A 22,762-nucleotide genomic window follows, 5' to 3' on the forward strand; every position below is an offset into this window, starting at 1 on the left:
AGTATGATGCGAGCAGCCCACGGTAATCTAGTTACAATAGGAAGAACAGCAGAGTTCTCTTCCACCTCAAATTCTTTTTGAAATGAGGCAGAGTACAAGTAAAAAGTATCACTAATAATAAGCTGTTTATTGAGCCCTTTCTATTTGGCATGTTCTATGAGGCGATTTATGTGAAGACTCTCATTTAATCCCCACAATAACTCGATGACTGTAGGACCTGTTATCAATCCCATTTTACAGATGAGAAAACTCAGGTGCAGAGGGGTTCAGTTTTTTGCCAGACTTCCAAAGACAGACGTAAGGAGTGGAGCCAGAATTAAAATCCGAGGCTGACTGGCCACAGGATACCTGCTTTTAAACTTTGCCTCTCCTCCTGGACCACTTACTGGAATAGTGATCAATGACAATTTTTCTTAACAAGAAGTTGCAAGAGCCTCTGTAAATGCCCAGCTGCCAGAGCAATTGTTTGCATTCATGCGTGGGCATGTGAGGGACAAAATGATTTCATCCAAGGCAAAAAGAAAACTTCAAGTCACCTCCAAATTCACTATTTTTCATACTTTGTTCTTCTGATTTGGTATTTTAATTCAGTCTGGAGGGACGTTGGGAAGAAAACTTTTTAACAGACCCCTTTTAAAGATCATCTTAATGCAAAGTGAACTATTCACACAGTATTTGAATGCTAATCATAATTTGTATCATTTATGTATAAGCTTTACCTTTCATACAAAAAAATTGTCCTCATTACTTACGATACAAAAGTATGCTTGTCACAGAAAAACAGCTAGTTTCATTTACACTCTTCTTGGTGTTTGCTATTCAGTAATACTAATATTTATTAATAAGTGTGTTTCCCTCTCCACGTGCTTTATTACAGGTACCGTAACTGGACCTCCTAGCTTTGACACGTGGAGAACACATCACTCTTTCTCTGCGATCCAAACAGCAGCTCTTTAACGGATACTCTATTTACTATCAAAGTGAGGGGCTTTGTGTATCTGACAAATCTGTATCTTAGGCCAATAATTTCTGAGGTTACAAAAGAAGACACCTCCGCGTCAGCCGTAAAAAGCTTCACGGGTCCGCGGGTGTTGGTTTCAGAGTCAGGCTCTGCTCAGAGCCGTCCACAGGGTGGAGCCTCACACAACGTATTTGATCAGCCGCACTTGGGCAGCAAACCACACACAACTTCCAAGTTGTAGGAAAACAGGCCGGGGTTTTGGTCCTGGCAGCACTGTTTGTTTGTTAACCACGTAACCTGAAGTAGTTTATTTCAACTCACTGAGCTTCAATTATCTTCTCTGAAAAATGAAAATGGAAACACCCTTCCAGAGGCTATTCCAGTGAGAGAATCTTTGCCAAACTATTTTGCCCACCTTACAGGGATGGCCACACTACCTAGCTATTTTCACATACTAAAAGGGTACCTAAGGCTAACAATCACAGTACTGACAAATGTTCCAGAATGTGAAAGCAAGCAGGGAAGAGGGGAGCTCGTGGGCCTGGGGGGCGGCAGCCGTCACATCGCGGCCTGGGCCCCTCGCTTCTTACCTGTCAGGTGGTAATGCTCTTCGCTCTCGTGGTCTGTCAGCGACACGAGCTCCTTGAGCAGCAGTGGGTACTTGAGCACCCTCTGAACGGGCTTGATGAGGTAAGACTCCAGAGTGGAGGAGTGCTGCTTGGTGGGGTTCCGGGCGTCCAGAAAAGCCTTGAAGGCTTTATCAGTTTTAGCTACAAGCAGATGCATTAAAAGACCCTTAGAGGAGCACAGGAGGATGAATTAAATTCTGCTTCATTTAGGTTTTCATGGAATTACAGATGATCCGCTTCTACAGTCCTCCTAATGACATCCTTCAAGAAAAACCCAGATGCACCCGTGGGTCACTGCCCGGCTGTCAGGGTGGATTCAGCACCGCCGCTCTGTGATGAATCCCATGAGAGCTTAAGGGGGCTTACCAGGCTGCCAGAAGAGTCCCAGCCACACACCAAAGAGGAACACGGAGTCAAAATGCAGGAGTGTCTGACTTTAAAGGCACGTTCACACGCATACCCATGAGAGAGACTGGTACAGGTGCCGAAAAAGTGAGTTTCAAACGATTCATAAAGCCACAAAACAGTGTATCCAAACCCTATGCCACACCCCCCAAAAGGTTCATAGAACAAAACAAACCAGTGTTTTTTTTTCCACGGACCTAGCGCAAATTGTTTCCTATTCTATACACTTGAGGGCTATCTGCAAAGCAAGTTTTTTCCTTTAAAAATAAGTTGATAAGCACTGCAGCCTCCATCTCTACAGTTCCAAGCAATCTAAACCTTCCACCAGATTCAGGCCCCTCTGGGCAGTGAAAACCACCTCTCTGTTCCGTGTCACGAAGGTACACACACGAACCCAAGTGCTTTCAGTTATGAGGGTGCCAGTGGACACCCCAGCTGTTGCTTTGGATTCCACCTGCTGGCACTGGTTGACCAGCTGTTGGAATTCAGCCCATTTGGATGAAAACAAATCTTTATTTGGGGTTTTGTACAAAGGTAAAATGGAACTTGTAGGAGATGCAGTACCATTCTGAATGTGGCTACTACACAAAGTGGATGGTGAGATGATCCTTCATCTTCGTGGCAAAGAAGGAACTGAGCAAACCATTGGTATGCTTTTAATTTACTACACTGTCGATAAGAAGGTGTTCATGGGAGGAAACTAGTTCCTTCTGGTTTAAAGAGCTAGAGGAGACAGATTGGGCTCTGTCTTGTTGGCCTGAAGCACTCCAAGACTTCCCTTTTTCAACTTGAGCCTGTTCTAGGATTTAAACCAAATGGCAGAACTGCATCAGTAGACCTGGCTAAACACTGTCGGTGTCTGGATGAAGCCTACGCTCCCTCCACGACAGTACAGAGAGGCCATTCCCCACTTCTGAAAAAGAAACACGGAAGAGCAAACTCCGGATTCTTTATGGCAATGCCATCAAGGAGCGTTTGATGACAGACAGAAAGGGCTTGGAACGTAGCTTGGCTCCTACTTCCCTGCTGACACAACTAAGAAAGTTCCAATGCAGAATCCCCTCCAACACTCGCCGTCGTCACGCAAGACAGCCCTGATTCACTGGGCAAATCATAACGGGAGTGAACTACACGAGGCCAACCTTAACTGTGAAGAAGGCATTCAAGTCCTGGGGAAGTCACTTTTTATCCTGGGAATTTGTAACAGTTTAAGCTTCAGTAGGTTCAGATCCTACTTCCAGGTACACTTGAGAAAACGCAGGTAGCCTGGCGAGCGTCCCTGGAGACGGTTCAGGTGACCTTAAATAGGATTACATATATTTTCATAAGACGCCTTCCACTGTAGGACCCACGCAGAACAGGAGCAACCCCTGGGGACCCGTATTTGTTTGATGTTCTCCGTGCAGGTTGAATTACTGCTGCTCATGACCTTGAGCTTAAAGGCCTCCTCTCATCTCTGCCCCAGAAATGAGAATTCCAAAGAATGGGATAGAAAAATATCTTCTGAAAGAGACAAATCCGAGAATTCTAATCTCATACCTAAAGAGGTGTGTGATGACTGAAAGAAGCCTTTGGTAATAACAAAACCTCAGTTGAGCATTGCTAGTTTAGGGTGTGGTAAAGGAAATGTTCACATATTGAGGTCTGGGGAAGTCATTCCGGCCTATACACGAGTTAACTTTAATGTAAAAAACAGCCTGTTCGTGGCCTTTCAAACATACACTGTACATCTGCTTTAATTATTAAAGAAAAGGGTGCATTGACCAGAAGTAAAGAATGTCCATGTTAAAATTAAAGATGAAATGCCTCCCTTCCTGGGACGCCAATGCTGGTCCTCCTTCCATGATAAGACTTCCTTCCCAGGTGCCAAGGCCATACTGACTGGCTGTGTATGTGCTGATCTGGTTTTCCTGAAATCTGGAAGGAATGTATCCCTGACTTGTTTGATGTTCTTTGTTCTGACAAGACATGAAACTGTGCTGACAGCCCTGCTTCTCCAGCGCAGATCCTCAGAGGAATCAGAGAAGCTGTCTTCTGGGCAGTACTCCTCAGTCTGGCTCAAATAAAACTCTTTTCTATTCCTATTACAGACTGTTTATTGATTATTTCTGTCAACAGGTTATTATAGGAGTAGCTTAAACACTGGGTTGATGACAACAGTGATGGTGACTGTGGCACAAAAACTCCCTCCAACACTCCTACACCTGGAGAAGGTCACTGCTAACATCAAATCTCTGACTGCGCTTCCCAGGACGGGCTGACTGGCCGGCCGGTCACCGAAAGCCCAGGCAGATCAACGTGTTGGCCACCTGCCCCCAAGCTGACCCGCTGCAAGTCGGCGGCCAAAGCTCAGGCATCTCGCCAGCTCCACAGAGTAATGTTTGCTGTTGACATGAAGGGGACGAGCAATGCAGGTGGGTCACCCAGGTCCACTTGGACTTCAGAAAAATAAAAATGTTCAATTAAAGTCAATAAAATAAAATAAGACGATAACAATGTGGAGAGACGAAAGGTACTTCAGCGACAGAACGTGGCCTGCGATAAGCGCCCAGTTCACCAAAGAGGCTTTAATTTTAGTTAACACACTTCTTGTGAGTTTGGTGGTTGCTGTTTGGTGGTGGTTTTCTGCAGTGGATCCTCGGGCTTAAGAAGAAGGTTAACAGGAAGGAAAGAAGGGAATTCCCTGGTGGCGCAGTGGTTAAGAATCCGCGTGCCAATACAGAGCACACTGGCTCGAGCCCTGGTCCGGGAAGATCCCACATGCCGCGGAGCAACTAAGCCTGTGCGCCACAACGACTGAGTCTGCGCGTCTGGAGCCCGCGAGCCACACCTACTGAAGCCCATCCTCCGCAACAAGAGAAGCCCCCGGTCGCCACAACTAGACAGCCCGTGCACAGCAATGAAGACCCAACACAGCCAAAAATAAAAATAAATTAATTAATTTTAAAAAGAAAGAAAATGGCATACATTGCTTTCTACCCCCTGCAGCGGCTTATATGGTTGGTTAAAAGTTTTCAGAGCAAGGCATTTGGTGAAAAAAGAAATCCAGATGCAATTTAACAGCAAAGTGACACGTGGCAGAGCAACATCTCTGCTGTTCGGTACACACGTTCACTGTCACCAGTACACTGAAATAAACTGAAAACTTCATGTTTGTCAACTTCAAGGCCAACATTGGAGCATAATCCATTAAAATTACACTTATCCCTACTTGACGAATACAAATTTACTCTTTTTAAAATATATTTACTTATTAGGCTGCACTGGGTCTTTAGTTGCAGCACGCGGGAACTTCGTTGCTGCGTGTGGGATTTTATTAACAATTACAATTTCAGAAGTATAGCTGTAAAAGGTATGAGCAACTTACCTCTCTCTAGAACCTTCTGTACTTTAATATGATTAGCACAGAATCCGCTATAGAGTTTAAAGTGGTCCGCGTAATAAAGGAAAGAGCCTCCGAGGGAAAACAGTAGTTTCTAGAAGGAAAGAGGAAAAGTTACATCAGGCGTGGTTTAATCAGTGTCTGTCTGCTGGCTCTGGCATGGTGTCTGACCGCTTTGCTGTCTCCATGGCATTTGTCCTTCGGACACCAGAGCACTAATGCCTCGGGGAAGGCACTGACTAAAAGCAGCCCCGGGCGGCCCCCTTTGCCCAGTAGGTGGAGAACAGCCCGGGCGTCCCTCTAGCACAGCTTCAGTTTGATTGAAAAGTTTCTGGCAGCAGAGCCTATTGACACAGTGCGCAATCAGGGACAAGAAAGAAAGTTCTATAAAAAATACGTCTGACACAGTGGGATATAAATAATCTGAGAGGCTAGTTAATAAAGCTGACTCTGCATTACTTGGGACGAATGATGCTTGCTGTGTACGTTCTTGGTCCCTTTCTACTGCCTTCCGCCTGTCCTTCCCTGGAGGGACCTCTTGCCAGTCACCAATGGCCACACTGGAGACAGGGCTCCATAGAAGAGGCGGCTCTCTCAGAGCCAGTGAAAACCTAGGTCACATGACCACAGAGATGCAGAATCAGAGGCAGCAGGTGCTCTTGCCTCAGAAGCAATCGCCCTACAGATCCTTCTGTAGAGCTGAGTAAGGAGCGTGCGTGTCAACAGCAGGCAGACTCCATAAAAGCTGTGCTGCCCAGACGTCTGAGTCGCAGAGCATTTACTCTAGGGAGAAACGGAGCCTCCTGTTACCACCTGCCAGAGGAAAGCCATGCAATGAGAGCGCTAAACTTACCTTTTCAATAGTCAAGGGACAACACTTTCTCTTCAAAGGGAGAATTTTGCACTGTTCCCACCTATGTTTGCTTTAAACCTAAGTCTAAAATACTTACTCTGAACTGCGAGGGGGTTTCAAGTATGTTAAAGTCAGCCGATGCTGAAATCCCATCCTCCAGAGTCTCCAGAAATACCTTTTGAAAGTCAAGCATCTCTGGCAAACTTCCAAAAAGTGACTCCATCTGTGTACGTGAGGATCAGAATTCGAAGAGAGGGTGTTAGCGACGGCGACCCAGATACCACTCTACGTCCCAGACGCACAAATGAACCACAAGTCATTCACCAAGAAGGAGACAGAAGTGAAGCCTTTAAAGAAGACGGCGTATTCAGTAGGGGGCATAGCTCACACACAGAGACTTTGACTGCCCCGGTCCCTGTTATACTAAAATAATTGGAAGTGGGTGTCAAGTTTTCAGAATTCAAACTGGGGGCAAAATGGAAAGAACTAATTACTGTGATTTAACATTAAAAAGCCATGTATTAAAAAGTAATGTGGGGGACACCTTCTACTACAAAAGAGGCACGGTCATTTATAACTCCTGCCACTGTGTTTCACGGGATGGAGGCCACATAAATGGCTTTGAAGGAGGTGACGCTTGGGTCTCTCTGAAGATCCGAAGTCTCAAATGTTCTTTGCGTATCAGTAGATAAAATCTAGGTCTGCTAAAAGGCAAACTGAGACTAACCTATGGGTCAGCGGACGAAGGGAAGGTATTTACCTCATCTTGGGTAAGAAAGGTCTCACTTTGAAGTGGTTCCAAGTATAAGTCAAAGAGGCAGCTCAGATCCTGAAAGACAGAAGAGAGTCTTTAACCCGGAAGTCTCCAAAATACCCAAGCGTTTCCAGCAGCCCGGGCTGCAGCTCAGACTCGCATTAGGAACGATGAAGTTTATGTCCGGTTGAAACGCTTGGCCCTGCAAGTGGTGGTTCCTGCTCAGCTAATTCAGAGAGGTTAACAACACAGTACGACCAGCATCTGGACTCCACATTTTTCTTTATAGCTCGATCACCTACTCTGCGTATCTGAATATCTCAGTGGCAGAACCAGGACCTTTCTTTCGGCTGCTGCAGCAGGAACACTCATTTTTCCCTTCAGAGAAGTGAGTTCTGGCCAGGTACCCCTGTCAGGTGTGGCCACATCCGCTGGCCGACCTGGCTTCCTTCTCTGCCTCAAAGAGCAAGGCGACAGCTCCAGCGTGGACAGCTGAGCTGACACGGACGGGACAAGATCCGGAGAGCTCTTCGGCTTTGGGGCTGACGCATGAGCAGAATTTCAAACTCCCACGCTCAAATGCAAGAAAACATTTCTGAAGATGAGCAGTCATCACGTTTACAGTCTAGGCCATCTTTGAATCTCCAGTAAACTGGGCTCCAACAGTACAGAATAGTGGGAGTTGACTGTATTTACAAAACTCTTTAGATAAAGGTTTTTAAAAAATAATTTGAAGCCAAGATCAGGATATAGTTTAGTGATAGAAAAGAGTTCTTTTTCTTGTTTCTTTTATTCCAAAGAATTTTGAGTCCCAAACTATGAGAAGTAGGTAACTACGTCTGCCTCCTTTTACAATGGAGAAATCCAGCTCTGGAGAGCCTGGTCAAGCCAGAAGCCTCCACAGCCTTGTGGTGTAGGTCCTGAGAGCAAGTGGACAGGCCTGTGACACTGAGTGCTTCACAATCAAATCCGCCCTGGCCTTCCCGACCTCCCCAGACCCCACGGCGGCCGCTGCAGAGCAGGGAGAGGTGAGAAGTCACCGAGTCTTATCTCAGGGAACACATGAATGCTGAAAACGCCAAGTCACGTGCAGAGGGTCCAGGTTACAAAACAAGTCAAAGTCCATGTTGAATGTCAGCAACAAAAAGGAATTAAAAAATGAAAAAGGGGTGTGTGTGTGTGTGTATGTGAGAGAGAGAGAGAGAGAGAGAGAGAGAGAGAGAGAATCACCATAGGCACCAGGCACTGGTTATTTTGTCAGAGGCAGAGGTGGGCTGTGGTCACTCCCTGAGCCGGTCACTGCCATCCAGGAGCAGTGACACACTGAGGGAGGCCTCGCTGAGCCGCGGAGCCAGAGCCGCAACATGGGGGCCCCAAGGAGACAAGGGGCAGGGCTCTCGCAGAGAGAAGGGAGAGCCATCCTTTGTATGCACTTCGCCCAGAGCATCCATCAGTCCTAGACCAGCGACACGATGCAGTGACCCTCCCGTTCAAAGTGGTCTAACAGTAAAATATAACGACAGCAGTGACAAAAATAAAAAGGGACTTGGATTCCGCTCTCAACTATGCCCTCAACCCTGCAGGTGAGAACACCATGGCCATCACCAAGCTGCCACGGCGCACAGAGCTGCTGGCCAAGGTCACTGTCGGAAGCCCCTGGATGTTCACTTCATCTCCCCACATCCGATACAGGAAAAGACACAGTGGGAAATGAAATGGAACCGCCGTCTCTGCAGTTTTCCTTTCTCCCCTGCGGGACCAAAAGAAGAGGCTATGGGTAATTCTCCTGGGCTGCCTGTGAATGAGGCTTTCGGTAAAGTTCAGATAAAATGACAGTGATGTTAATGAAAGGGGAAGCTCAGGTAAGTCTTGTGGAGAAAGAAGGTGAGAGCCGTGTGTGTGTGTGTGTGTGCGCGCGCGCGTGTGTGCACGCGCACACACACCAAGGCTTAATTCACGGACGCAGTGTGTTAGAGCTAGAACAAAACCCTCGTCTCAGACCCCAGTTGAGGGGCTTGGAGGGAGCCGCCCAAGGCCACTGCAGCAGGTGAAGGCAAGGCCAGGCCTGGATGCTCAGCTCCCACACTGCTGCCAGCAATTGGCTGATGAGATGAGTTTAAAACCATTCCAAACCGTCAGCAAATACTTAAAGCAAAAGAACTCTGTCTTCCCAGGCACCTGTATTTTTTGTAAAATGTTTCTCAAACTACTAACTGAAGCCTCTGAGATGAATAAATGAACTCCCCGGGTAGTGAAAGGTTCGGCCGCTGCCCTGTGTGATGGCTGGGGACGCCTGCGAGATGCCCGGCGCCCCCACCGCGGGGCTCTGTCCCGCGCGGTGACTGCCTGCACTCCGGAGCCCGTCCCAGCAGCTGCTTGCAGACAAGCTGTTCCCTGGTTCCTCAACAGCTAAAGTGATCTCCATTCCCCCTTTCCCTAAACCCGTACAGGCTCCCTTCCCACAGATTGCAAACGGCAAACCAGAACATCTGTTTCCATAGTGAAAGCTACCTCGGTAACAAAACGACCGGGGAATCTAATTTTTGCAAGCCCTCTCAGCCCTTCCATCCTCTCGCCCTCCCCTTCAGCAACTCGCCACTTCAGGGAGCAGGCATCTCCCTCGTGAGTGGCAGGGTCCCCGGCAGATACCTGGAGACCCCTGCCAACATACATACAACTGGCTGTCACAGGAGGGGAGCAGGAAATTGTGACAGCATCTTCTGTTACCTTCACATAGGACTTCTCTGTGTCCATGAGCTCCTGGATGACTTTTCGGAGGCGATCTGCATCCGAGAGGTGGCGAGCCAGCGGCCTCGGAGGCGGGTCCTGACTCTCCCTTGGTCCTTCCATGCCGTTGGTCTGGGTGTCGTTATAACTCCTACAGAGCGCGGCGATCTGCTCAGCACTCTGGGAGGGAACAAGAGGCACAGGACGTTCTCCATCATTATCAACAGCCCACCAAAGACACAGGGGCTCCCTCTTTGCCCAGCGCCCTCTCAGGAGTCTCACGGGGCATTTATCTAGGGCATCCGGCTTCATTCATCTCAAACGACGCTGGCTACCATTCAAGGTTCTGGTCGGGAAGATATGAACTTACACTTGTTCAGTACTTACCCATGATGCTTTTTCGCTTTCACAGTAGCTGTCTGACAGATGCTTCGTTAGTGCTGAGACTAGAGAATAAGGCAGAGCTAACCCTCTGCAATACGGCTGAGGGTGCTCTAAAATCAAGGTCGTGGCTCTGTGAAAGCACAACAGACTCATCCGGTCCACTCTGTCCCCTCAACGGCTGGCCTAACAGAGTTCAGTTCCCACACTAAACGGCCCGGAGAGACTCAGGAACGGGGCAGCAGGGCAGCAGTTTGAGGATGGCCTGACCACAAGGGCCTTAGATCTGCCCCTAAACCCAGCCCTGGAGCTCTGCAGCCTCAGGCCAAGTAGCAGCATTAGGAGTGAGAGTTTGAGCCGCTGCAGCAGCTAGGAATGGCAGTAGAGGGCAGGATGTGTAGGAAAGATAAGGTCCCCAGGCCGAAGCGGTGCAGAGCCCGGGGAGCAGATGGCACGGGAAGCCTGGCGGGGCTCCGTGGGAACCTTCGCGCAGGAGGGAGACTTGAGCAGCTTCTGAGCGGGAAGCAGACGTGTCAGACCCAGGACGTGGGGGCACGGAGGGTTCTCATTCCAGGTAGTGGGAACAGAATCACACACGTTAAATGGCAAGAAGGAGCGGGAACGTCTGCGGGGGTGAAAGCCTTCTGTGCAAGTTCCTGCTCAGACTTAAGCACGGCATGAAAAGCCTTCTCCAGGGGAACCCATGTGTACACTCCTGCCGCAGGCTGACGCTTTCAGGTCTCAAACGTGCCTCCTCCTCTATGCCTCTACCTGCCTGGAGCACCATCAGATTACACTCAAAGTATCTTTCTTATTCCTCTTTCTTTCCATTCCTCCCACACACAAGCTCCAGCCCATCTCACCACCCAGCAGCCCGTAAGCCAGCCAAGGGCAGGGTCCTGCCTTTCCCTGTCGTCGCCCCCAAGTGCTCAGTGCTGAGTCCACCTCCGGTGCACCAACGTGATTACTGAATAACAGAGCAGCTTAGTCCCGACACGAATGACCAGTATCCATCCATCTCTGGCAACTTTCTGTCCCTCAGCTAAAACTCTCCTTTCTTCAGCTAGATGTCTCCATGCCTGATCTCCACCACGCTGTCTCGGGTCGAAAGCTGCCCCAGTCAGAAGCACCTCTTCATTCTCACTGAACTCATTTTCTTTGCTTGGATATTTCAGGACGCTAACAAGCCACACAGCACATTGGTCAACCTCAGCGGCCAACCTGTTACAAAAGCTGCCACCTGACACACCGAAGTGCCTCCCTTCTCGTCTCCTCCTCTGTTCTACGCCCCACCCGCCTTTCCTCAACACGGTGTCTTCATATGATGGGAGCCAACGACACTGACACTTGGCATTGATGTTCTGGCTAGACTTTCAATTCAATCTGGTGGGAACCAATTGCTCTGCCTCCAAAGAAATAGAAACCAGCCCCTGCACGAGGAGATAAGACTTGCCAAGAAACACCAAAGCGCAGCCTATGGCAGACTGGAAACCAACACGAGCCTGTGTGGAACAAACGAGAAATGTGACACACGTTAGACGAATGGGAGCATCATGTTGGAACAGGCTGTCTGGAAGGCTTCAGTGAAGAGTGGATTGTAACTGGTCCTGGAAGGAGCGTGTACCAAGGGAGAACCACGGAATGAGCCAAAGGCGGCGGGTGGAGGGAGATGGTGGTGGCGGAGGGATAAGCCCAGTAACATAAAGAGCCCAACTCAAGGCGGGGGGTGAGAGCGGGGCCCCCGCAGATGTCTACGATGAGAACTCCCAGACTGCTGGCCTATTTCATATAATTGCTTCTCCTGTATTTTGGCATTAATCTTGGTGCAAAAGTTAAATCAACCATGTAACAGATACTAAACCTCCAACTAGACACACAGACACATCTGAAGTGATTTACTTCTAAAACAGTTAAAGCATGTGTAAGCACTAATGATCCTCCTTAAGTACACATATTATCCCCTTGTTTTTATCCTTAACTATAACACTAGCATATTGCTGGTAATGCCTATCAGAAGATGTTCACTCAGAGTAAACTTTCAAAGAACAAGAAAACAGACATGGGGCTTCCCTGGTGGTGCAGTGGTTAAGAATCCGCCTGCCAATGCAGGGGACACGGGTTCGAGCCCTGGTCCGGGAAGATCCCACACGCCGCAGAGCAACTAAGCCCGTGCGCCACAACTACTGAGCCTGTGAGCTAGAGCCCGCGAGCCACAACTACTGAGCCTGCGCTCTACAGCCCGTGCTCCGCAACGAGGGAAGCCACTGCAGTGAGAAGCCTGCAATGAAGAGTAGCCCCCGCCTGCCGCAACTAGAGAAAGCCCGCACGCAGCAACGAAGACCCAACACAGCCCAAAATAAATATTAAATAAATTAATTTAAAAAAAGAAAACAGACGTGGATCTTAAAGCACCAATTAGAATGCAACTTGACCTATCAAAATGTCTCATAACATGTTTGAAACAACCAAATCTCATGATTCATTATTGAAGAAACTCCAAACTGTTCGGTCTTACCCTAGAAGCCTGATGACACAGCAAAAGCCAAAGAGAGCAGTGCAGCCAAAAGGTGGCTTTCCTTCTCTTCCAGGACATGAGCCTCACGATGGAGCACAAGGGAACATCACCAAACCAGCCCCAATTCTGTCCTCCTCTTCCTGCTTCCCACGAAGCAGGTGACTTCAAGCCAGGTCACCCGTTTGCTCTCTGGGAGGGGCTATTAAAAAACACCCACAACTGGACCACCTGAATCAGAATCTTTGGGGCCCCAGGTATGCTGCTGTGTGACTCACATGAGAACTACTGGTCTACCCATCAGTAGAGCGAGCATTCTGCCTGCGGTTTCTGGGAGGATCATGTTGCCCCCAGGGTCTGCACCACAGGATGGCCACGTCAAAGGTGTGTGGACTGAGCTCACGAGATAAAGAGGAAATAGGCAGAATCACACCTGTGCGCCTGGTGTTCTGGGTTTGGCTTCACTCACGGTCCAACAGCCCAAGATAATAATACTGAGACTCTCAAACTTACTTATTTGAAATCTCTATACTGGTATTTGCACCACAAGCTCAGACAATACAATTTTGCAATCCTGAAAAACAACGGTTTCCAGGGCTGTAGGATCCAAATTAATAGCTCACATACACTGTACAAAATAAGATCTGACAAAATGCACCATAAGTGAAATGGCAGCTGGTGAGATGCAGCTTTGCCTTGCTGGGATGTCAAAAATCACACCTAACAATGCAGTGTTAAAATAACGAGATTTTAAAAATAAAGTATCTTGCCATTTTAGAAAATCAGAATTCATGTTGAGAACGCTTCTGGTAAGATTAAGTTGGAAAAGTAAATGTTAGCTGAGAGTTTCACGGCAAACGCACTTTTGAAGGTAGGGCTCATAATGACGTGCTCAAGTGCTACGAAGTCACCGTAGCCGCTGTCTAGGGAAGGTTGTGAGGATTACCTGGGATCCAACAGGGCAGAGCCACTAGAAGGAGAAGAGTAATTGTACCTAAGTCTTTAGATCGTATCTGAAAGAGTCACTTGGTTGGTTATATTTCATTTCCTCCGTTCTTAGCAATGGTTATAAAATTGAACTGCTAAAGGTAGAATTCTGGGTGTATCTGATAAGCAGTTTCTAGGAACAGCGACTATTTCGGTTGGGCTATTTTCACACGTACGCGTGGTGATGGAGGTGAAAAGCACAGACAAGATTGAGAGGAACCGAGTTCCAGCCCTGGCCCTGCCCACGGTCCTCCATGCGTGCTGGGCAAGACTCATTGCTGCACCTTCAATTTCCTTATTGATGAGACAGAGGAAGCATTACCTAGCCCATCAGGTAACCCCTCAAATTGCCATTTGGACCACGGAGAAAGGGGAACTTGGATTTGTTGAGCACTTGCTGTATACGAGACAAACTCGGGGGCGGTGTTCTCCTAGAACTATCAGGCATTCGGTCCTGACGATGCGACCGGCTGAGACTACAGGTGCCGAGTGCGAAGGCAGCACCTGATGGAACAGGATCCTCCTACTCTCGAGCTGTCTGCACGGTGCCGACCGCTTCCTTGGTATCTGGCAGAGCACGGGCAAAACAGGCTTGCTTCTCTGTGCCTCTGCTCACAGTGCTGTCAGGGCTCTCCCGGCCCCAGGAGAATCCAGACACACCCCAGGCGTGCCCGGGATGCAGCCACCAGCCCCTGGAGGCCACCTCTGCTCAGGGAAGCAAAGGCAGCTCCCCACATCTGCACACAACTGTGACTTCTGTTAGGCTAATCCCCGCTCCCCTCCATCCCCAGGGATGCTGCTTGTACAGCAAGAGACAGATGTTGACAAATCAGGGCTGGGCGCGCATGCGGATTCAGCAGCCAGACAGTGTGTGCCTGTGCAGAACAAAAACCACACTGGAACCTGAAACTCAGACTGGTATTTCCCAGTTCGTAGTGATCAATGCTGAGAACCTTGGGTTCATCGGGGGCCTTGCCTTTTATAAGAAAGCATCAAACAGATCTTTTCCTCATGAATTCATTTTTAAAATTTAATGAAAACAGGGCTTCCCTGGTGGCACAGTGGTTGGGAGTCCGCCTGCCGATGCAGGGGACGCGGGGTTCGTGCCCCGGTCCGGGAGGATCCCACATGCCGTGGAGCGGCTGGGCCCATGAGCCGTGGCCGCTGGGCCTGCGCGTCCGGAGCCTGTGCTCCGCAACGGGAGAGGCCACAGCAGTGAGAGGCCCGCGTACCGCAAAAAAAAAAAAAGGAAAAAAAAAATTTAATGAAAACAGATTTCCCTAAAACTATGCTATATGAAAAAGTAGTGATATTGACCCACAAAATTTTTTTTCAGGCTTTTCAGTTTTCACTAAGGCTGATCCCTGCTTGAAAGTGATTTGATCTCATTTATAGATGAGGACATCTCACTCAAGACCTCTGAATTCAAAGTCACACTTCCGTGTTCTCACCAAAAACAAACACACAAAACGTAACTATGTGAGGTGATGGGTGTGTTAATTAACCTGACCGTGATAAACATCACAACGTATACGTATATCAAATCAAGTTGTACACCTTAAATATATATAATTTTTAATTGTCAACTATACCTTGATAAAGTTGGCAGGGAAAGACATCTAAAACAGAGTTATCTTTGTTTCTGTGTCTTAAACGTGTGAATACGGACACCTGCTTCCCTGTATTAGGGCTGCAATGTGTCTCTTTTTCAGGAGCCCCATTTCTTGGGGGTGGCAATGAAACTGCTCAGGATGACCAAGCGCCCTGCCCCGGATTCTCTTTGGAGGAAGGCGGGGGCTGAGCCTTTTTCTGAAACAAGCTTGGAATCCCGTAGGTGACCCTTTTAACCTCGATTTGGCTCAATACTTTTCATCCGAAGCATCAGGCAGCTCCTCCTGGCCTGGGTTAGTTAAGATCTGCTCCCCTGAGCAGAACTACTCTGATGTTTGCTTTGCTCTTCTCTGAAGACACTGCTACCTGAGGCTTTTCAATTTCCCTGTGGGTTTTGAAACCTAAGCTGGGGTAAGTACATCCCATTATCCAGAACTATTCCCGGACGACGACTGAGGTTTCGCAGCTACTCGGTGAAATATCAGTGCCCACCAGGAGCCCTGCGCCTCGTCAGCGGCTCAGCTCTGCCCCGCCTTTCCGGGCTCAGTTTGCAATCCTGTCCTCGCTTAGGGGCCTCGGGTACTGCAGACTCTTTTGTCAAAGGCATCTGTTGTCACTTGGACTCCAAAACCACTTTCAGCTGAAGAGAAACGGTTTAAAAGTGCTGCATAATTTGCGGGTAATGGTCTGCAGGGAAACGCTGAAAGGTAAATGACAGCGTTTGCAGTGTGCTCGACTCTTGAATCCCTGGCTTAGAGGAGAAGGAGGTTAACTCAGAGGGGAGGTCAGCCATGGACCCGGCCAAGACACGGACCTAGAAGGGAGGGTACCCCATACTGCTTGGTTAACTGGTCCTACACAGTATGTGACCCCCAGCTGCCACCCATGTCCTCCTCTGCCTCCGTCACACAGACCAGCTCTTCCCGCTGGGCCACTGACGGGGATGGAAGCCCGGGCTGGGTCACGTCTGCAGAGGCTCATCCTACCAGGATACCAATCAGAAGAACCAGATTCTACTATTTCTACCATCCCTAGAAAGAATGCTGGAAAAGAAAATAAAAAGCTGTAGGCCCTGGGCAAACAGTCAGTTGTCCTCGGGGACAGTCTAGGCCTGGAAAGGTGTGGTTGCATGGTGTGTGCTCAGCTGTGCTCATACAGATCCCCCAGTTCACTGTCCAGGGCATGAGAAGTCACGTCAGTAAATCACCGCAGAGTGCAGCTACGGAGTCAGGGGTCACATCCTAGCAAATTAAGTCAGAAACGCTCCCTTTGGTGGGGGGGGAAAAAAACCCTAAAAATTGTACAAAGGACTTTTTCTCCATTGACTCTGTAATCCATTAAAGTCTCTAACTTACAGAAAGATCTGACATTATCCCCAAATGTTCCCAGCAGAGGGAATCCAGAAGGATCACCAAGGGTTAATGGCTTCCCCGGAAAGGCTAATGGGCAGAGAGACAGACGATGGGCTGGATTCCAGGTAAGCTGGATCGCCCACGTACAGGTCCAGCCACAGACACCCCGTGCTGCCCCACCTCTGCCAGGTCAGGATTCCTAGCCTACACTCTGCTCCGCGCTCAGAGGCGGCTGGCCGGGCCCACGGGCTAGGTGAGAGGGTCTGGTCTATCCTAGGGGGGGGTCTCGGCAGAGGGGGAGGGAAGAGGCGGGGAAGAGGGTCGTATTCACCACCTTGGCAGGGTGAAGGGGAGGCTACAGACAGACCCAAGATGATGATTTTTATATCTGGGGATAGTCACTCACTTTATAGTGATACAATCCTTGGATTAAAAACTCTAGAGAAATGGCCTGAGATTTTCTTATACTTAACAAAATGGTACAAGAAGAATGAGAAAATGCTCATAATCTTTGTTTTCTAGACCAGACAGTTCTACTTCCAAAGGCAGAATGGAAATTAAAAGATGTAAAATTAAATGTAAATGTATCAGATGAGAGTTCTTATTTTATGTTGAAAGGCAAAGATTAACCTAAATTATGGTACAAAAATGCAATGAAATCTATGCAGCAATTACCAATGAAGGGAGAAATCGGCATCTGTTGACCAAAAAAGGACATGATTTATTGGAAAGGGAAGAAGGTAGGTCTGAATTTTGGAAAGTAACTTTTATGTATATCTACTGCATGTAAACATATGTGCATAGATTTTTCTAACGGGATAATATATATCATAAATGCGGTGGTTAACACTGCATTTCAAGTTATTTTCATTTTAATCTTTGGCTTATCTATATCTTCTCATTTTTTATAGTGGTTTAATTTTTAAAAGAAATTTCTTAACGGAATCCTTTCCTGATGCTTTACAAAAACGATTTGAGGCAGAGGCAGCCTATTTCTAGGAGGACACAGTGATGGACGAGACTGACAGTCCTTGGGCTCACAGCTCCCAGAGTTCAGCTGGGAAGACAAACTGGCAGCGAGTCAGTCAAGGTCGATCGGTGCCCAAAGCAGCGCGGGGGCCTGGGAACAGAACAGGGTGACTTTCTGTGGTCGGAGCACGGTCAGGGAAAGCAAGGTGGAAGCTAGGATGGACTCAAGGGAAACAAAGTCACCCACCCTAAGCAAAGTTTGGGGCTGGGGAGGGGGCCAAGAACTGAAGGCCAGCCCAGCCGTGGCCCATGGCCAAGTCAGGTCACATGGGGAGATGGGGCAGGAGACAGAGGTGGAGGCCTTGCTCTCGGGGGAGGGGAGCGGCAGAGGAAACCCATTTGGAGTGTGTGCCGGGGTCGCGGGCCACCCTTAGGTACACACCTTATAGCAGGTGGCAGGGTGAGTAGCTGGGATAGCATTAGAGAGGGTGGGGTGTGCACCTGTCACGTGAGCTCTGTCCTGTCATTACCCCCCATGAGTGTGAAGCTCACCTTCACTAAGGGCCTCCGCGCATGCTCTGGGCGAAGCTTTCCGAGACAGTTACTTTTTCCAAGACAGGAGACTTGGACACACAGGTTCTAGAGTGACCACCCTGGCCACGGCGATCACCAGTCCTGACGCACTCCTCCCTGACCCAGTCTGCTCACCTATAAAGCAGGGACCGTGTTTCATAGGGTCGTTGAGAGGATTTCATGAGGTGAAACATGTAAAACTACTTAGCACAGTGCAAGGGATCAACAGAGGCCAGGGGCTCCATAAAAGTTATAATATGCACAGAGAGTTTAATTTTCCAAGTTCTGTTGTTTTTACAAGTGTAGAAGGAGAAATTTCCTCTGAGTTCCTTGAAGGAAGGGCCAGAGAAATCAAATTCCATTTATTTACTAACTTTTCGTTGAGCACCTCCTCCATGCCAGGCTCTGTTCTAGGTGCTGGAGATGAAGCTTGAATACAAAAGAGGAAAACTCTGACCTTCATGTAAGACTATCAGGGGGAGTGAGAGGAAGGGCAGAGAGAGGGAACAAGGACACGGACGGATGACAAAAAGTGGAGCCCACAGTATCTGGACAGAGGCATAGGGCTCTGGGGAAAGCCGCAACGAGAGGAGGCTATGGGGGGCCGGTGGGACGGGCTGCAGCCTCACCAGGTGGGCAGAGAAGGAGACGAACTTCACCTTTGGAGAGCGGCCGTCCAGAGAGGACGCAGCGTTTGAGAAGGCAGAGGGCACCTGTGTGTACCAAGCAGGAAGCACCCGTCCTCAGGAGACACACCCCCGGGAAGGCAGGTCCGAGCTGTGTGCCCGGAGGTGGGGAAGCACCACGTGTGTGGCTGCGTGGCTCCCAGGCCAGAGTCACGCCCTCGGGGAGGGAGCCATCGATCCAGAGCCCGCGTGAAACAGGGCTGCTGCCTGCCTTCTGCTCAGTTTCCTTATTTAACTGGAGTTTGGTCTGAATTCAGGGATGAATAAGATACGGTCTTTCAGCCAAGGATGTTTCAAGGGCTAGGGCAGCGTTTCTACACGAGCAGCCTCTTCTTTCACATAAAGTATCGGGTGTTTCAATATCACCCATATGTAATTCACAAGAATCGGCTCGCCCTATCTACCAGATCCTATGCCAGGTACCGTGTTCTCTCTTTCCCATTTTTCACCCAGAAAGAAAGATACGGCTTCCTTCTGACGTGCAGTCAAACCTGCGCATCAGGGAAGATGCGTGTGGGCCAGAAGTTTTCCTTGACTTCTGAGCGCAAAAATGGTATAAAAGAGACTCTTATGACCCCACTCTGAAACAAGCAGGTGAGCTAAGGGCGGACCATCAGAGCAGGAGTTAGCAAACTACAGCTTTCAGGCCAAACCCAGCCTGCCTGTTGTCCTTGTGGATAAAGTTTTATTAGAACTCAGCCATGCTCATGCATCTGCCTATGGTCTATGGCTACTTCCACACTGACATGCAGAGGTAAGTGGTTGCCAGAGCCGATAATATTTACTACCTGGCCCTTCACAGGAGACGTCTGCCAGTCCCTGATACAGAGCTGAGCCCAACCAAAAAAGATGTCTCTTTTGAAATTCAGTCTGAATTAAAACTTGAAATAATCTATAAAACTTTATTCTAAAGTTTTCAGTGAGTAAAATGTACATTTAAAAAATGACTTCTGGGCTTCCCTGGTGGCGCAGTGGTTGGGAGTCCACCTGCCGATGCAGGGGACACGGGTTCGTGCCCTGGTCCGGGAGGATCCCGCATGCCGCGAGGCCCGCATACCGCAAAAAAAAAAAAAAAAAAAAAAAAAAATGACTTCTACATGTCAGTTGTCTACAGACTCCGGATGACATCTTAATTCCCACAAGATATAAACCATTTTATGTCATATGCTTTCAACTGTGTCAAAAGCCAAACAAAACAACACCTGTGTGCTCACCTGGCTCAGATCCAGGGCTCAGAGAAATGACTCAAATTCTCTTTAACAGTTTTTGCTTTCTTTTGTGTTGCTTTTTGATGCGTGGGAGAATTCAGTTTGCTTTTCCTGTGACTTGGCGCATTAAGGTCTATTGTGATTATACCATTTAACATTCATTCTAAATATGTTTATCTAGGTCAAGAAGTCTCTAAACCAGTATCTTTCAACTCACGGTTTGGAAAACATATACTTGCCTATCTACGACTTCTCTGTCTCATCCTCATTCACTTTCCTATCCATAGGTATTTATCTCAGGTCTTGGCTCCCTCTGAATTCTCTTCCTTTGGTTTTCTCTCACAGCCTACTTTTGTTCTGATAATCACATAAATTAGTTTAAACTTGTGTATTTACAGTAACTCTCCCTTCAGTGGTTTATGTTTTCATTGAACCCTATTATTCTAGTTGGTTTTGTTTACTGCCGATTTTTCCAAACACAACATTTCTATTCAAGAGTTGTGCCTCTAACTTTATTCTTGGCGATTGATAATATATTATTGAGCAGTTTTTGCAGCAAAAGTCTTTAAGTGCTACATATTCTGAGGATTTACTGAGCTGAGAATTTTTTCTATCTTCGTCACTGTATTTGAAGAGAAAATGTGTCAATAACAACACCAATTGTAATCAAATTCTGGAGAGACTAGAGCTTTGAAAATCTTTGTTAGCCTCCAATTTCCTGGGCAGGTAGAGTCTCTACTATAAACAGAAGACTGAGGACGACACAGTTGAATCCTGGAAGGGGGCCCCGCACGCTGAGGTTCAAAAGCTCAGGCTGTGTATGATTCTGTCTAGGACAGCTCTGCCCACATACCTAAGCCCGGACTGTCCCCCAGCTGAGTCTTCTCTCTTTGCCCTGGTACCTTGAGAACTGTATTTTCGTTCTCGTTGTAATCTACAAGGGTTCCTGGTTGCCTTACCTGGAAAACCAAAAAGCAGGGCAACACCTGCTTCCCAGCTGCAGACCAAGCCCTCAGCCCTGGGAGCAGTTCTAAGATTCTCAGAAAACTACAATTCAGTTGCCCCTACCCCAGTTCTCTGATGATACTCCTTGGGCACCTTAGATCAGCTTCCAGACTGTCGTAGCGTTACATCTCAGCTGGCTCTAAACAGTTGGCCTGGTCTACATTCTTGTGGAACATAAGCTGGGGGCCTCCACACCCTCACAGACTCCCCTGGCCCGTAGGGAAGTGGGGATGGTGGGGGGCTTCACGGCACCACAGTCTAATACCGTCACCTTGCTATCTGTCCTTCGTTGCTCTTAACGCATGTAACCCCACCAGTGTCCCAAGTCTTCTTAGTAAATATCATTATTGTTGCCATATAATAATTTTATCTTAGGCAATATTTTTGTAGGAATCCACAAGATAGACACTACTAGGACACGTTTACTGTTGTTAAAAGGTGCCCTTTCTTTCCTGCAATGTTTCTCCCAATACAAAGAAAGAGAGCAGGAATAAAAGGAATCCAAATTGGAAAAGAAGAAGTAAAGCTGTCACTGTTTGCAGATGACATGATACTATACATAGAGAATCCCAAAGATGCTACCAGAAAACTACTAGAGCTAATCAATGAATCTGGTAAAGTAGCAGGATACAAAATTAATGCACAGAAATCTCTGGCATTCCTATACACTAATGATGAAAAATCTGAAAATGAAATTAAGAAAACACTCCCATTTACCATTGCAACAAAAAGAATAAAATATCTAGGAATAAACCTACCTAAGGAGACAAAAGACCTGTATGCAGAAAATTATAAGACACTGATGAAAGAAATTAAAGATGATACAAATAGACGGAGAGATGTACCATGTTCTTGGATTGGAAGAATCAACATTGTGAAAATGACTATACTACCCAAAGCAATCTACAGATTCAATGCAATCCCTATCAAACTACCACTGGCATTTTTCACAGAACTAGAACAAAAAATTTCACAATTTGTATGGAAACAAAAAAGACCCCGAATAGCCAAAGCAATCTTGAGAATGAAAAATGGAGCTGGAGGAATCAGGCTCCCTGACTTCAGACTATACTACAAAGCTACAGTAATCAAGACAGTATGGTACTGGCACAAAAACAGAAATATAGATCAATAGAACAGGATAGAAAGCCCAGAGATAAACCCATGCATATATGGTCACCTTATCTTTGATAAAGGATGCAAGAATATACAGTGGAGAAAAGACAGCCTCTTCAATAAGTGGTGCTGGGAAAACTGGACAGGTACATGTAAAAGTATGAGATTAGAACACTCCCTAACACCAAACACAAAAATAAGCTCAAAATGGATTAAAGATCTAAATGTAAGGCCAGAAACTATCAAACTCTTAGAGGAAAACATAGGCAGAACACTCTATGACATGAATCACAGCAAGATCGTTTTTGACCCACCTCCTAGAGAAATGGAAAGAAAAACAAAAATAAACAACTGGGACCTAATGAAACTGAAAAGCTTTTGCACAGCAAAGGGAACCATAAACAAGACCAAAAGACAACCCTCAGAATGGGAGAAAATATTTGCAAATGAAGCAACTGACAAAGGATTAATCTCCCAAATTTACAAGCAGCTCATGCAGCTCAATAACATAAAAACAAACAACCCAATCCAAAAATGGGCAGAAGACCTAAATAGACATTTCTCCAAAGAAGATATACAGACTGCCAACAAACACATGAAAGAATGCTCAACATCATTAATCATTAGAGAAATGCAAATCAAAACTACAAT

The 22,762-nt window shown here is 47.5% G+C and overlaps 1 protein-coding gene across 1 annotated transcript in view; it reads right to left on the reverse strand.

Annotated features, from left to right (window-relative positions):
* TIAM2 (TIAM Rac1 associated GEF 2) overlaps nt 1-22,762 on the reverse strand; it is a 113,493-nt gene that overhangs the window by 6,416 nt on the left and 84,315 nt on the right. The window contains exons 15-19 of the mRNA XM_082856050.1: nt 9,712-9,891; nt 6,991-7,059; nt 6,328-6,453; nt 5,363-5,471; nt 1,552-1,731 (exon numbers count right to left, since the gene is read on the reverse strand). Of these exons, the coding sequence (XP_082712176.1) occupies nt 1,552-1,731; nt 5,363-5,471; nt 6,328-6,453; nt 6,991-7,059; nt 9,712-9,891 (664 nt within the window). The remainder of the gene's footprint in view (nt 1-1,551; nt 1,732-5,362; nt 5,472-6,327; nt 6,454-6,990; nt 7,060-9,711; nt 9,892-22,762) is intronic.

This window comes from Leucopleurus acutus (assembly GCF_964270905.1).
Source record: "Leucopleurus acutus genome assembly, chromosome: 15".
Taxonomy (NCBI): Eukaryota; Metazoa; Chordata; class Mammalia; order Artiodactyla; family Delphinidae; genus Leucopleurus; species Leucopleurus acutus.